The 16,981-nt window shown below is 40.1% G+C and overlaps 1 protein-coding gene across 1 annotated transcript in view; it reads right to left on the bottom strand.

Moving 5' to 3' along the window:
• AGPS (alkylglycerone phosphate synthase) overlaps nt 1–16,981 on the bottom strand; it is a 139,119-nt gene that overhangs the window by 47,629 nt on the left and 74,509 nt on the right. Inside the window, exons 12-14 of the mRNA XM_072121633.1 lie at nt 8,702–8,753; nt 5,415–5,491; nt 2,001–2,113 (exon numbers count right to left, since the gene is read on the bottom strand). Of these exons, the coding sequence (XP_071977734.1) occupies nt 2,001–2,113; nt 5,415–5,491; nt 8,702–8,753 (242 nt within the window). The remainder of the gene's footprint in view (nt 1–2,000; nt 2,114–5,414; nt 5,492–8,701; nt 8,754–16,981) is intronic.

Below are 16,981 nucleotides of genomic sequence, written 5' to 3' on the forward strand. Positions count from 1 at the left end.
TACATTTTCAAAGCCTGGGCTGGGAATCATGCCCTGAGCGTCACCATGCTTAATAGCCTGCGATATGCAGATTCTCAGATTTAGGGCACTTAATACAAACTGTACGGCTGCCTCCAACAAGGAGGTCATTACAACGCTCAATAGGAGCCCCATATACATTATTGAAGGCACATTGGCTACTGGAGTTTGCGTGTGTGACATGCTATAGGGAGATTAATGCAGTTTCAATTGCACATAAATCTCTTTATATGTAACTATTGGGGTGTTTGTTGGCTCTGTATAACACCTTGACCTTGTTACAAACGCCTGATTTACATCCCTCTAATTCCAAAGTTTTAGCTCCAAATCCCTGCACAAATAAAATTTCCTCGTCTCCTGAAAATGTGTTGGATTAAACTTGTTAAGATTAAACTGAATTTTTATCTCTGTGCTCCGGGGTGTGGCTGGGACTGCAGGTGCCCCCCTTTTCTACCTTCTACACCGTATTAATATTGATGTCAATAGGGGCAGAACTAAGCGGTGATGAGCAGCACAGAGGAAAAAAACAGGAGCTCCAGGGGGATGACCAATGGGAAAGTTTAAAATGTAATTTCTGGAGGTGAAAGGAACCTGTCAGGGCGATTTGAGACACTAAACCGTCTCCAACCTTATGGACCAGTGGTTTAATGGCTCACACCTCCTTCCTGGCACCTGCAGGATATTATTTCATTAATTTTTTTAAAGGGCCCCCGGACAGCTAACGCACGGTTTATTTGGGACCCACTCTCACACTTTAAAAGTTAACACCTGAGATTGTTGGCAGCACCTATCACAAGTATAAGCGGCGGGTGTCTGCTGTATAATACAGCCATCAGCCACGTTTATGGAGAAGGCTCAGCCCATTAACTCCATACAGCTATGTACCATCACAACTTCTTGCATTAACCCCTTTGAGAGTAATGGTCATAGATGCTTGAATGTCCAGGTCAATTTTTTACGTTCTGCTATGTGCTTCTTAACAATATCTCTGGAAAAAATTTACATATCACAACAATTTTTCCTTTGCTTTTTTTTTTCCATGACACGTATTTGATAGGATAGTTTTACGTATTAGTTCTGCATTTATTGCGTTATAAAACTTGCCAATTTCCAATGAAAATGTTTTTTTTTTTTTTAATAAGTAGTAAAACTGAATAAACGTTTAACAAAACTTGTGATAAATATGTAAAGCATCATTCCATCACGCTTTCCCAGGTTCAGCTACAGATGCAGAGGATGCATGTACCTCTGAAAAGTGAAAGTCTCCTGCAGCTTCTTCTATATTCCTATAGCCTATATCTCTTGAACTCTGGCACCTAGAGACACAATTCTGGTGTCATATTAAACAGTCTCCCCTTTAATGCTGAGGATGCTTAACAGAACCGGAGATATCCACTCTTAAAGTTACATTAGGAAGTAGAAAGCTGTACATAAAATCTAAATATTTTAGTACAACTTTAAGGGTGGATATCTCTGGTTCTGTGAATCATCCATACACAATTCAGATATTATATTAAAGGGGAGATTTTGTTTTTAGGTGCCAGGGTTCAGGAGATATTGCCATTTGAAGTTGTCCATTGTCATGATGTTTAAAAATGCCCTTTGTGCACGGGGCAGGTGCAAATAAGACTTCTATAGTCGTGAAGGAGGATTAAGGATATATAATAAGACATATATATCTATTTTACAGGTGTAAGCTCAGTATCATCTACTATACAGGCTGGGCCTTGTACAGCACCAAGTAAGTTTCAATCAAGTCCTTAGCCAAATGCCATGACCCCTTCAAACAGCTATTAAGAAGCGGTGCTTACAGTCCAAACTTTACCAATTGGATATTGATGGCGAAGCCCAATGACAGTCCACAATACACCTACTTCATCAAGTAGGACATGAGACATTTACCTATTTAGGGTGAGGAAGATTATTTCACCATAAAAATAGCGTAAAACTTATACATATAAATAAATACAGTGGATACACACCCAAACTTTGCAGCTATGTCATACACCTGTTTCTCGTGTTGTAGGACCTTCTCACGGTCGCCTTCAAACAACAACGTGGCTACACAAAGCTGATTTGGATCAAATCCTTTAAACTGCAAAACAGAAAGGGAGGAAAAAAGGGATTTGTCTCTTTATTAAATAATAATTGAACAAAATTCTTAGGTCAATCTTGGATGATAACTATAGAATATGGTAATGGGACAGGGCAAAAAAAGTTTGAAATGGAAAAAGTTAAATTTGCATACGCAATGCAGTCTATTCTCATCTTCAAATGCACCAGCGCCCTAATCGGTACTTGCCAAAGTGCCTCAAAAAGTCAGTGGGAACTTTTATAAGTTGATTGGACGTTTGTGTTCCAATGCAAAATCTGTTCCAATATTCTGGATTATAATGCATTTGTTTATACAACTATTCTCCTAAAATTGGGAAGAGGCTCTGTATGGTCCCCCTAGGGCCTGCACCCCTTCAAATTACTTCAATGGGTGACGTTTAGCATAGTGGAAACATTGCATGATATGAATATTGGTCATAAAGAATTGGAGGTCTCAGATATAACATTGCATTTACATACAGCCACACTGAATTTCATTTGAAACTGCAATGTACGTGCAGCGGGGAAGACGCATTAGCATCTAGATGCTTATATTCAGGAACTAGCAACACGGTTAACAAGGCAAAACATGCTGCTAGTCCCTGGATACAAGTGTTCAGTCTAAATACATCCACTTTCCGAAGGAACTCCTCCCTGATCCGTTTCAAAAGACAATTCAAGCGCAACGTGTGAATGCAGCCTTATGGTCAGAATGGAAGAAGTCTCCCTCATTATAAGTTGAGCAGAAGTTTCACGGTTTCAATGAGACTTGTAATGAGAAATACCACTGAAAACACAAACCTTAGACACGGACACTAAACCAGAAATCAAAATATTTTCTACAAATATGAAGGCACCATCTCTTCAGCTCGCCTGAACCGGGTCTCAGGTGTGGCTCTCGGCCGGGTGAAAAAGGGAAATTGAGTGCCCCTCCTCTCTTCACTTAAGGCTAATTACAGCAATATAGGCACTGTGACCGAGTTTTATAGTCCCCTATGGTGGCCATGATCCGGCTGCAAATAGTGCGGACGGATCACAGGCCCCACATATGGTCGCGTGCCTGGGGCCATACGGTAATTCCTGAAAGGGGTATTCAAGCCAGAATCCCTTCTGTAATGTAAAGTATCTTGCTTTTAACAACTCACTGCAGCAGGAGCCTCTTCCCTCATCTAAGAGGGAGATTGACACTATCTCCTGTTTACAATACACAAAAAAATCCTACTAAAGATTTACTAAAAAAACAAACAAAAACAAAACAAAAAAAAACTAGTATGGTGCAAGAGCAGCCATGTTTTTTCCAATTGGGCAACCGTATTTCCTTTAATTCACATAGGAACCTAATATGTCTTCCAACTCATTGGTCCAATACCTCTCTGGAAAATAAAGGTCAACAAAAATGGCCTTGTGTCTATAAGATATGTAGGAGCCAGGTCCCTTTAAGACTCGGTTCTTCTATATCTTTAATATTTTCAGACAGATCATAGAATCTGTGGAAGTGCTGCCAAGCACCGGGAGGGTTTCTCCTTTGTCTGCCAAAAAATAAACTATTTGAGAATAAACATGCAGATCTGCTCCCAAGACCAACATTTTTTTTAACTGTACTTTCTACACATTACAGAAAAAAAACATAAGTGGAAGAGTGCAGGGTTTTTAATTAGCAAAAAATGGGGAACATATTTCAGTATCTAAATATTTTAACACATTACCATGAAAACACCACAAAATAACAACTAATTAATTGCATTTTAAATAAAAATGCAAAAAAAACTATGCTCTATAATTTCCCATTTGCAGACTGTTCTCCCCTGGATAATTATTGTTCTGAACACTGGAAGCTTCATTTGGAACCATTGGGACATTTTGGATACTTGTTTTTGATGAATGTCGGCACTGAAGGGATAAAACTGCCTTATTACATGTTAAAGAGGTTTCCTAAAAGTAACAACTTCTTTCTATTCATTTTTCCTCTCCATTCAGAGGGGAGAATGGGAACCCCATATTGTGATTGGCGAGAGGTCACCATCATTGTTCTGACGGTCTGGTTTTCTTACGAAAGCCTTAGGCTCTCTGCGCATATCCAGCCTGCAGGGACATATGAAGGCCAGATCCCACACACAGCACATATTGCACAGGATGAGAGTCCTTGCATTATACAGAAATATGATGCAAGGACTCCCTGTCTGCTGGCTGTACTTAGCAGAGATAAACTGTGACATCATCTATTGTCAGTAGTGATGTAATGATGGGTCAGTGTTATCTATATAGGAGGTCATTGTGCAGGGAGGGGGAGGAGATAAGCTGTGACATCATCTATTGTCAGTAGTGATGTAATGATGGGTCAGTGTTATCTATATAGGAGGTCATTGTACAGGGAGGGGGGAGATAAGCTGTGACATCTATTGTCAGTAGTGATGTAATGATGGGTCAGTGTTATCTAAATAGAGGTCATTGTACATGGAGGGGGAAGAAATAAGCTGTGACATCATCTATTGTCAGTAGTGATGTAATGATGGGTCAGTGCTCTCTATATAGAGGTCATTGTAGAGGGAGGGGGGGTGGGGATAAGCTGTGACATCATCTATTGTCAGTAGTGATGTAATGATGGGTCAGTGTTATCTATATACAGGTCATTGTACAGGGAAGGGGAGGGGATAAGCTGTGACATCATCTATTGTCAGTAGTGATGTAATGATGGGTCAGTGTTATGTATATATAGGTCATTGTAAAGTGGCAGTGAGGAGATGATCACATATTCTCTGTAGTGAGGTGTTATCCTGTACAATATTGTATTTCAAGCTGCAGTGTATGCGAGGTAAATCATTGGACTTTCCCTACAGTAACACTACCTGATTAACACAATGATCATGCATCAAACCCATAGTATACAGCAGGACTTATATAGGCCAAAATAAGTTCCTCTTCCCAGAAACAGCATAACATGAAGGTTCATGGTGCAGACATTACATGTCACCTGGGGATCAATATGTGTGGTGTCTGTCTCAGAGCAAACAGCAAGTGCAGAAAGCTGCCGCTATGTGCACAGACTCCTAACGGGACTTTTATGGAATTATTATGCTACATGTTGCTCTTTATATTTAATAGGAAGCCTTTATGGGCTCAGCAGGATAATAAATGCTCAGAATCCAATGCTTAGTCACGGATAGTTTAATACTACTCCAAAGTTAGAGCAATATGCGCCCCATGTACATGGCACTAAAATTTTTCAAAAGGAAGCCCGGTTGGCGCTATGATTTGAAAAGCAAAAATAAAAAAAACCACACACACACACACAAAAACAGTACCTTTGTGATGTAGAATTTTTTTAACCCATCCAAAAATGAAGTAAAAATTGAGGCCACCTGAGGTTTAAGAGCATGCCCTGGAAAATAAAAATACATACATGCACCAATAAATTAAATTATAAGTGAGAAAGCGGCTGTGATGAACGGTCAGTGAGATCACATTCAAGCTTAATTTTGTCATTTCGAGGAGGGGGGGGGGGGGGGTAAGAGGTAAATGCATTCCAGCCTTTTCATTGTCAGGCTGGGGCGTCGTATGCTTCTCTGAAGTTAGGTGCCTGGCCAGGCTGACAATGAAGGGGTTAAATGAAAGAGCGCCTCTTTGCTATAGCCATGCCAACCAAGACCTCAAAATGCTCAAAACCAAAACACAGACATAAAATATCCCATAGGCCTGGAAAGCTCCGACATAAAGCTGTAGGAGTCGTGTAAACAGAGATAAAATAGGATTTGGCAGGAAGTTCTTGTGTTTGTGCTTCTATGTTTAGGTAAAATGGAGAACAGCAGAGAGAACGTGATATGTGCCTTATGGTTGTATGTATAGGGTACATTCATCAATCAAAATAAAGGGAGTCCACCACCTCCACCAAGTGTTATAATCTGCTGGCAGCATGTTTCAGAGAAATACACAGTGATTTCAAATGTAACTTTATTACCTCTGTCCTCAGACACACCGTTTCCAAGATATTCCCAGTTTTAATCCATATGCTAATGAGGCAGTTGGTGCACTCGAGGCATGTCCTCAGCATCCAGAGCTCTACTATTCCCACCCAAATCACTTCCTCCTCTTCCACTGTTGCCAAAAGTTTCACACAAGGCAAATCTCCTTATCTGATGAAGAGGGGAATAATCCAGGGAGCAATGTCAGTGCACCGGTGCCAAGGACACATCCTGAGTGCATCAACTGCCTCATTAGAATGAAGATTAAAATGGTAATTTCTCAGAAATTATATCTCTACACAATGCTGCCAGCACATCCTAATGCTCGAGGAGGTGGTAGACACCCATTTATGGCCACTACTGCAGGTATATATTTATATGGTTTATGATAGAATTAAATTCACAGTATTCAGACTTTGGTGCAGTTTACAAGTTGTCTGGACAAAAAAAAAAAAATATTCAGCTACAGGTAAGAATGATATAAAAAGGACAACCTCCCCCCCCAAAAAAAAGTCTTAACAAATCTTAGCAATCCACCAACGTTTCCCGTTTTTGGTCCCTCCCGACACGGTAAAAAAATTGGGTCAAATCGGGGACTGCGTTGGGTTACAGCTTCAGCCAGCAATAGTCTGGTTTGTTGTTTCCGGTGTCGAGAGGGCCAGAAAGCAGAAACCAGTAGGGGATTGGATAGACATTGGAACAAGCACAGCAATGGAAAGATGGGGGCTGGTGATTAGGGGGTTTTGTTATTGATTGCTAAATCAGGGTTTATTGTATTTTGGAATATTATGTATGTTGTAGGAAATACAGCATGAAGGAAGACGACTGCACACAGTAATAAGACAGTTGTGGCAGGACCAATCAGAAGGAGGGGCAGACAAAGGCATTATGGGGCTTGTAGGAAACCACTACTAAATGTGAATACTCTGGACACCTCCTGCTTTTCTCAACTGCTGGATTTTGTACGCCGAGGATAGAGATGGCTGAATATGTGTAAAGAAAAAAACTACATCTGCATATAATATTCAGAGTTTTGCCTTTCAATCAAATTTGGGAGTAAATTAGTAAAAGAAATATACTGTCAGAATCAAGCATGATAAACCAGGGACACTTACTCAGAGTTACAGGCACCGTGACTGTAGCAGTCTTCTTATATTTGTTATCCATAGCCTCAATGCTTCTAATATCAACTTAAAATCATGATAAATGAGCCAGAAGGGTTTCTGGGGTTGTTACTAGAGCCCCTCAATGCTGCAGTTTCACAGGCTGCTACACTGTGCAGGAGCACATCACCCTTCCCCCTGTTCCCTAAGCACTTCACCACTCCCTCTGCCTGCTGTTATCTCAAAGCTGCACACAGTTGGTGGAGAGAAGTGCTCCTGAGCAGTGTAACAGCCTGGGAAGTTACCGCATGGAGGGGCTCTGGTAACCTTGACATAATTGTAAAAGGTGATATTAGAAGGAAGGCCGTGGGTAACAAATATAAGAAGATTACTACAGTGACAGTGCCTGGATCTACAAGTAAGGGGCCCTGGTTTATTATGCTTAATTTTGATAGTTGATTTCCATAAATTTATTTATGGTGCTATGCGAATAAATGGCACCGGCTATGCCTCAAATCCTGGATTCAGCAATATAGATTCTCCGGAGTTTGAAAGCTATAAAGTGAGTATCAAAATATTACTTTTCACAAACAGTGCAGCATTAAAGCCAAATTGATTACAAAAAAATTTGACTGCAGAACCAAATCGATTAATAAAACAAAGGGCTACCTAATGACATAACACAAGCCTAATGTTCACAGCCTCGCTATGTCCTGCTCCCATAATACAATATCTGTAGTCACCCATTGCTCTGCAGGCACTATATATAACAGAACACAATATGGTAAGTTCCTGTGGGTTTCCTCTCAGTTTCTAATGGGGATCCGGAACTATATGCCCAAATGAGGATTACAGGAAATTCTACAATAAGTACAGAATATCTTATTATAAATTGGTGCTTTGTCCTAAAGATTTTATGAAATTATTTCACTTGAGATCTCCATAATAGGCCCAATATTTGGCCATCACTACAAGTCAGTGGCGTAACAGGCCCCATTGCAAAATGTGTGCCAGGCCCCCCAATTATAATGTATTTTTTATAGTACTAGTCTTCTCATATAAGAAAGGTACACTGTATGGGCCCCCTAGGCCTCTTGGGCCCGGTTGCGACCACACCCTCTGCACCCCCTCAAGTGCAAGTCTTGTGCACACTTGCAGCCATAATGCAGGAGCTCCATCTTAATACACCTAAATAGACTAGGAGTCCTCCCCTACAGATAGCGGCTATGCTGCTCCCCCATAAATTATACGCTCTATTTCCCTCTAGTCCATTAGTATCTTCCATCACATACAGTACAGCAAATCTTCACTAATTAAGGTTTCAGTCCCTAACTGAGGGCTTCAGATAACGGGACGGCATATTAACAAGACATTCCGAGGGTTAAAATAATTACATATTGATTAGTATCGATTGTTACACAAGTCTGCTACTCTGAGGATATAATCTGCAGACGCATTAAGGACTGCATACAGGAGCACAAGGAATTACATCAGGACGAGTCATTGTCTGTACTAAGCAAAACTCACCAAATTGAAACTGTGCATTGTCCATAAGGCGAATCGAGGCGGGAGCGCATCTCTGGAAGACAAAACGTGGGGAAATGTCAGCAATCTGCATTTGTATAACTATATACCCTCCACAAACCTTATATCTGCTGTTGTACACCGACAGGTTGGACTCGGATGCCATATTACACTGAGGAGCATCTTGCCCCTCCCATTGGACACTTGAGGCTGTTCTATATTGATTGCACATTTTTTGTATGTCTCTCCTCTCTTTTGATTGTTAACTTAAGGGTACATTCACACACCTTATGCCCATCATGCGGGCATACTGCCATGTGCTGGAGAGGAGGAGGTGGTGATCCCTCCACCCTCCATAGAAAACAGCGGAGCACGGCCGCACACTCGCATAAAAGATAGAGCATGCTGTACCTTTTTGCGGTGTACGGCGCGGATTGGTGCCACACATGGGTGGCACCGTATTACTGCCGGGCCGCCATTGCCGTCTATGTGGCCAAAAATGTGCAGCCGCATGTACGTCCCCACAGACGGCCGTGTGAATGAGCCCTAATTGTTATGTTTTTGCTAAAAAAAAAAAAAGTTAATAAAATGATTGCATATAATTACCAAAGATTAAATTATAGAAAAAAAAAAAAAAAAAAAAAGAGGAATAAAGAGTCACAAGTCATGAACGTGTGCTCGGAATCACACAACATTGCGTACAAGCGTGATAAATGCCCCTTAGGGCAGGTTTACTAATGGCATAGTAAAGAATATTGTAAAAATATGTATAGAAAAAATTGCACCACATTTAGGTCTGATGATCTGTTGTGTACAGAAAAAAAAAATGCACCAGAATTTGGCGTTTTGACACGCTGCAGATTCTACACCCACGGGTGAATCATTTTATGCAGCATATAGATGGAAGATTGTATAAATCCTGAGGTGTGTTGCATCCGGCAGACAGCGCATCATCGCCTTATGACTACCAGGTGTTGGTACAATTGGAAATGTAATCCTCTCTCCATCTGATAACTGGAATTGTGCGGCTGGCGGGGAATGAAACAACACAGGTCAGTGGTCCGATGTATAATTCACCTAGAGGCCACGGCCAGCACAGACATTACATAAGTACGGCAGACACAGGGATACAGATATGGATTTTGTTCTTTATCATAATTTCCTCTCTTGTGGAATTAATGTGCATGTTCTCATGACAATGCCCAGAAATAGCGATTACTGAACAAGTGATACGGTCATTTTACAAAATTAATCTGCCAAGAATAAACAAACGTAATATTATGGAGTATTTCAAAATAAGGATCCATGGACATCTTTATCATTCAATTTATCACTTTCATATTTTAAATGGTCCCAAATCCATGTCCCTATACTAGTTTTTGGGACACAGATCTATAACAAAATAGAGAGGAGTCTTTTCCATACAAGGGTCATTCACGAGGACAGATGATTGGTAAAACTTATTGCAATGTCAAATGTTCCTTCCCAATTGTTCTCTTTATACAGAGATCATGTCATGTGCTGCTCACATATATAGTAGAGGAGAAGATGGGGTACAATCACTTGTTCCCACAATTATTGCAAAGCGATATGAAAAGAAAAAACATCAAGCTATGACCGTTCATCTCTATATACCTATTATAGGACACCATGCCCAGCGTTTACCCCATTAATTTACCAGCCCCATCAGGTAGGGGATGGAATATTTCTTTTTCCTTTCTGTTATTCCCTCTTTTATGTAAAAATAACTAATAAAAATGCATATCCAATTCCATATGCAAATTAGCAGAGAAGAGTCATGTTTTTGCCTGAAATTAGTCACTTTTCGAGTGCCTGCAGGGGACCGTCGCTTCAGACGCCTTAAACTTCAGTTCTATGTAGCCTAGAAACACGGTGCTGTATTAACAGATAAGAAGCTCATCTCTCATAGGTATAGGAATGGAGTTAAACACAGGAAAACAGTTGGATATGCAAACTGCAGATAAAGACCCAGTTTCTGCCTGAACAACAATCCAGATGTGATCTGAAAGATGATGTTCTTATCTTTAATATGACATCAGAAGCACATTTCTAGGTGCTATAGAAACAAAGTGATACTTCACTCTGCAGCCTCTAAAAAGTGACTCATCTCAAAAGGTTAATTTGCATACAAAGTTGGGTGCACACTTTCATACAAAAAAAAAAAGTTAACTGGTTATTAATTTTATTGCATATTTTCCCTTTATTTGTAGATTTCACTTTGCAACTCTTCCTTTTTTTTAATAGTAACGATCCCAAGTAGGTAAAAAAAAAAAAAAAAAAAAATCCTTCCCGAGTTGTACGGTTTACTACTCCAACAACATACACAGTATACAATTCTCTCCACAACACAAACATAACCATGGAAATGTGTTACACTCCGCACTGTTTGCAATGGTCTGATCAGAAGTCAGGAAACCATCACTCAGAGATGGATGTGGAATCACATCTGTTTCACTAACATTTACTCGCAAGTAATGACAAACTCAACCCAAACTAATATATACCACAGGCCACCGATGTACAAACACAGGAAGGAAAGTTAATGTCACCGGTGATGGATAGGCCTGCTGGACGTGTGCTGCTTTCTAAGTGCCACCAAACCAAACCTGGTAGTCACAGAATCAGAGCTGGTCATTGTGAGCTTTGATTCTGTGACCCATAACACGGCCCGGGTTCCTGTAATTATATAAGCCATGTAGCTGGAAAGAAGGAAGCAAGGCCATCTAATAAATCAACGGCTCTCCTCGACTCCTCTACAAATACACAGACCTCCCGACAACAAACACGGGAACCGTGTGCCATTAATTTATGTAGCCAGGGAGTCCGACACGGACTTACACGTGATGAACCTGGAATTCATAGCTCATTAGCAGGGGCTCCGATGAATTATGATAAGCCCCAAATCAAGTAGTTCACATAGATTTTTATAATCCTACCATGGAAAAAGCTTTAAATAGGACTCATGCCAATAAAAAAAAAATTTTAAAATAATTTATTTTTATATAAATCGGAAAAAAACCAAAACAAAAAAAAAAAAAAAAAGTCAAAAATCACACAGTACATAGAACTGAAGCACAAATAAGAAATTCAGAAAAGTAGTTTCACTAATTAGGAGGCTCAATTATAAGAATATTCAGCTAGACACTGATCATTTCACATCATCGCAACAAAATACACACAAAAAAAAAAAACTTAGAAAAGTTAAAATTTTGGGGGTAACTTAGAGGGTGTTATATTTGGCATACAAGTCTGTTGGGGTTTTTATGACTTTTTAAAAAAATAAATAAAATTTTAAAAACAGTAGCAAAGTTTTTGAGCCAGCCCTTCTAATCCTTTTCCTACTCCAAGCAGAGGAGTGGAGTTCTTTTTGACTAAAAATCAGGGATTTTTGATGTTTTGGGCAATAGTTGCAAAATTCCGGATTCCAAAACACAATTCAGGAGCAGCATTGGAATAAGTATGGTAGTTGAGATACTTTGGTGTACAGGTGAAAGTGTCACAAAAAAAGTTGTACAAATCCACCGATGTGCCAAAGAAAATTTACAAAAAAGAAAACAGCGCGATAACCACCCCCATGGTGTTACAGTCATGTTGCCCATGCATCCGGCGACATTGTGTTGAGACCTTTGGGTAACCTACTTACTGTAGTAGACACTATTAAATTGCCAGACTTAGATATGTAGGTGCTGGATCCCACTGTGTCCATGCAACTTTGTGCTTCTCTTTAAGTCTGCTGCCAGAAAAAGAATGCGATAAGAGGCGCCATGAAACCTGTGACCTGTATAAAAACCTCTTAGCCTCTGGCCATGCACTTATACATGGTCCCAAGCATCACGCTGGCATCGAACACCCTCGGATATAACAACAGGGGGCTCATCAGACTGGTAGTGGATAGTAATAAAGGTGGGATATGTATCGCTCGCTGTGCGTTCTAATCAACACATAAACGCAAAAGTCACCCCCAAGTGAATCATTGGGCACAGAGACTGATTCACATAAGGCAAATGGAGGGGCCCATGGTGTCAGTGCTACCTAAGGCCACACATTAACCTAACTAGTAAATAGCACCAAGTTATCCTCTAGAAAGGTCTACGCAGGTATTCCTCTAAAAACGCCCTAGAATATCCATTTACACATCTGATCTCTACAGCAAGTAAATCAGAAATGTCAATGCAGATGCTGGAGCTGAGCGGAGGGGGGAACAAAAAAACCACACTAACAAAGTACCAAGTTAGTGGGGCTCATTTGCAAAGGGTCGAGCTGCTCACTTTTGTTGCACTGTTCACCTTTTTTCGGGGATTGCACTGTTTTGACAAGTATTTAGAAGCTGTCTGCATAGGATTGAGTCGCACGGGATCGCTTTTTGGCGCAGCTGTGCCGGCTTCCATGCAACACAAATTGGGGGTGGAGACGCGTGGTTCTGACCGATTCGGATTTGATTGATTGATTCCCCTCCATTATGTCCAGTCAGTTCAGTGATTTTAGTTGCCGTCTGGTAACTAAACTCACTCATGTGCAGTGAGCTTCATTGAAAAGGATCAGCCATCAGATTAATTTCTTTATAGGTGAATCCCAAATTTTTTTTAATTTTTTTTTTTTTTTTTTTAAATGTCAGACTTAGCATATTGCAGTGGTCACATGATCAATTCCTTTCCTTGGTTTTAATATGATCCTGGCTGTAACTGCAGGATCGTAACACCAAACATCGCCAGTTCCCTGCTGGAATTCGCCAGATTTTGTGCCCGTAATATCACACTGATACAATTGTACAAAATTGAGCCCCCGTTGATGACATTTTGCAAAAAGGGGATGAGCCTGATGCAACAATTTTCCTGCTTTTCAAAAACAGCGCCTCTGCCGGACATGTCTGGTATTGATGCTTACTCAGGGAATAACCACTTTTTACCATTCTAGCTCCTAAAGGTGCATAAAACAGTGAAAAGAAGCGCTGACCATTTAGTAAAAAAAAAAAAAAAAGCAAACAAAAAATTCACAGTAGCGCCACAGGAAGCAAAATCCCAAAGCCAAATTACTTCTAAATTCAGTTTCAGAGGGAAGTGAGTAGTTTATAAGGCGATAGCTAAATAATTATTTTCGTCTGTGCTTTATATTTTTAACATATAAAGCAAATCCATGTTTATCAGCACTATCAAAGCTGTTCTTTCATTAAAACCCCACGGCCATTCATCAATGTCACAGCGGTTTGGGAACAACGGTGGGAAGAAACGTTTATCTGCAATCAACGTCCAGGCAATTAATCATCTGGCGATACGCCCTTTTTTCTTCCCTCCCATTTTGGGTTGAAATCAGCCTTTTATTCCACATATTTGCGGCATTAGGATTGAGTATTAGACGCCCTATACTTTATTATGTATTCTATATAGCAAATGAATCGCAAAACCAAATCATAGGGGTGATAACAGCAACTTTGTAGACCCAAGTGATCATTATGAGAAGTCTACTAATCGGCTATGAAGTAGTGGAGTTTATGAGGATAGGAAGGAAAGGACAGCTTTCACAGGATGGAGATAATTGGGAGGGCTAATAATGAATTATGGGTCAGCTGACAATATGGCCGCCACAACTCCAATATGTGTGAATTATAGAAGTTTTTATGATATCATACATAGAGGTATGAAAGGTTTACTTAGAGGAGGAGCTCGACTAAAAGGGAAAAACTCATGTGTACAGATAATTTTAGCGATGTAGTTTCCGTTCAATAAACTTTATTGAAAGTTAACATATGACAAAACTCAAGGCATAGCCAGTATATCAAACGGGAGGCAAATATCTATCAATTCGATAAAATCATACAAGAGTGTTCTTGTCTGAGGTAAACAATATTTAGGACAACATAAAGATTATCTCTGTTCATGGAAAGCATAGAGGTAAATGTTGTAAATGACCGTGTCTCAAGTTACAAGTTAGGGATGTAGTTTATATAAATCTTATGATATATCCACATTGCTCTGCATCTTCTATGCAGCTGAGAAAATCTTACAGGAATCCATTACTTCTTGCTAAAAAACAAACAATGGAAGAGACTTCAGCAAGTGTGGGGGGCAGAATATTTACTAAAATACATCTATTAACCCCTTAAGGACGGAGGGTTTTTCGCCTCATTTCTCGCTCTCCAACTTCAAAAATCCATAACTTTTTCATTTTTCCGTGTACAGACCTGTGTGCAAGCTTATTTTGTGCGTAACAAATTTTACTTTCCCGTAATGTTATTTATTTTAACATGCCGTGTACTGCGAAGCTGAAAAAAAATTCCAAATGTGGAAAAATTGAAAAAAAACCGCACGTGCGTCACGTTCTTGTGGGCTCAGTTTTTACGACTTTCACTCTTCGCTCCAAATAACACCTCTACTTTATTCTTTGGTTCGGTGCGATCGTGGTGATACCAAATTTATACAGGTTTTATTGTGTTTTAATACATTTTCAAAAATTAAACGAATGTGTACAAAAAAGAAAAAAATTTTTTTGCCATCTTCTGACGCTAATAACTTTTTCATACTTTGGCGCACGGAGATGTGCGAGGGGTCATTTTTTGCGAAATGAGGCGACGTTTTCATTGCTACCATTTTGAGGTCTGTGCGATATTTTGATCATTTTTTATTTCATTTTTTATGTTATGTAAAAAGGTGTAAAAGTCGCATTTCGGACATTTGGGCGCCATTTCCCGCCTCGGAGGTCACCGCCGGCCGTAACCGTTTTTATATTTTGATAGATCGGGCATTTTGGGACGCGGCGATACCTAATATGTCTGTGATTTTTACTGTTTGTTATGTTTTATATCCGTTCTAGGGAAAGGGGGGTGATTTGAACTTTTAATATTTTATTAATTTTTTTTATTTTTTAAACTTTTTTTTTTCTTTTTTTTTTCACTATCTTTTAGACCATCTAGGGTACATTAACCCTAGATGGTCAGATCGCTGCTACCATATACTGCAATACTTCTGTATTGCAATATATGGCATTTTTGCAGCACATTCATTACAATGAGCCACTGGCTCATTGTAACGAATATGCAGCTGCCAGATAGCCTCGTGTCAAAAGAAGACACGAGGCTACCATGGCAACCGATCGCCGCCCCCCGATGACGTTCGGGGGCGTGGCGATCGGAAAAAAGATGGCGGCAAAGTCGCCGGCGGCGTTTAGGGGGTTAATAGCCGCGATCGGTGCAAGCACCGACCGCGGTTATTAGCGGTGGGGGTTTTGTGCAAAATGCAAAAACCCCCACCTCTGTATGAAGAGGACTCGTGAGCCCTCTTCATACATCCCTTATACCTCTGCGCCGTAGAGCTACGGCGCAGAGCGTTAAGGGGTTAAAAGTTCTGCTCCGTTTTCTTGATTTGTAAAATGAAACCTCCTTGTCTTTTACCTCAGAAGTCAGAAATTTCTGCCCAATAAAATGGCCGCAGATGAAGAGTCATGTGATCTCCATCACCCTGTTTAGACGTGAATCTTATATTCAGGAATGTTACTATAAGGTCCTGGAAGGTAGATTGCTATGAGGTACAAAGTGTAAATTATACTTCTCAGCTATGTTCCTGTTGGAAGAGTACTATATTTGACCGAATACATCATCTGCCAAAAAACTGGAGGTTATTGTCCCCCAACCAGAACGATGGCTTTAGTTCCATAAAGGGAAACTCCACCTAAACAAGTTATTGAGTAGTTGTCACACAGTACATAGTCCATTCGGGTCACTTATAGCTCCAGTGTAATAATGGCCTGTATGTTATGCTGTGTTGATTTCTTCGGTATAGGACTGACCGCTTATAACCTCCCAAAAAAAATGTTAGGGTGAGTCTCTAATTAAGTGAATATTCTACATGTAATATAATGATAGTCATAACACCAAAGCAATGCAAGTAATTAGTAGTCATAATAAGATGTGATTATACCTTGGCAAAAGAAGAAATCTGGAATCATAAATTATACCCTACGGCTTGCTCCACCAAAAAAAATTCCTATATAAAACAAATGAAATCTTCACTTCATTGTTTTAGAAAGAAGGCCCGACCATCACTCACGCTTGTGGTCAGCTTCAATCATCGCCGCTATATTTCAGCTGCGGGTTTCCTTCCCCCTGAGAAGAATTAACACGGGGCTTTCAGAACAGAAACTTCACTGTAATTATATTGCCACGAAAATTCTATTTTCCACAAACAGATATCTTGTACAGCCGTCTGTTTGACCCTTGGCTTGTGTTTACCCAGAAGGTCCGCCATTTTGGATGCAAGGTTCAGTGACATT

This window comes from Engystomops pustulosus, chromosome 8 (genome assembly GCF_040894005.1).
Source record: "Engystomops pustulosus chromosome 8, aEngPut4.maternal, whole genome shotgun sequence".
Taxonomy (NCBI): Eukaryota; Metazoa; Chordata; class Amphibia; order Anura; family Leptodactylidae; genus Engystomops; species Engystomops pustulosus.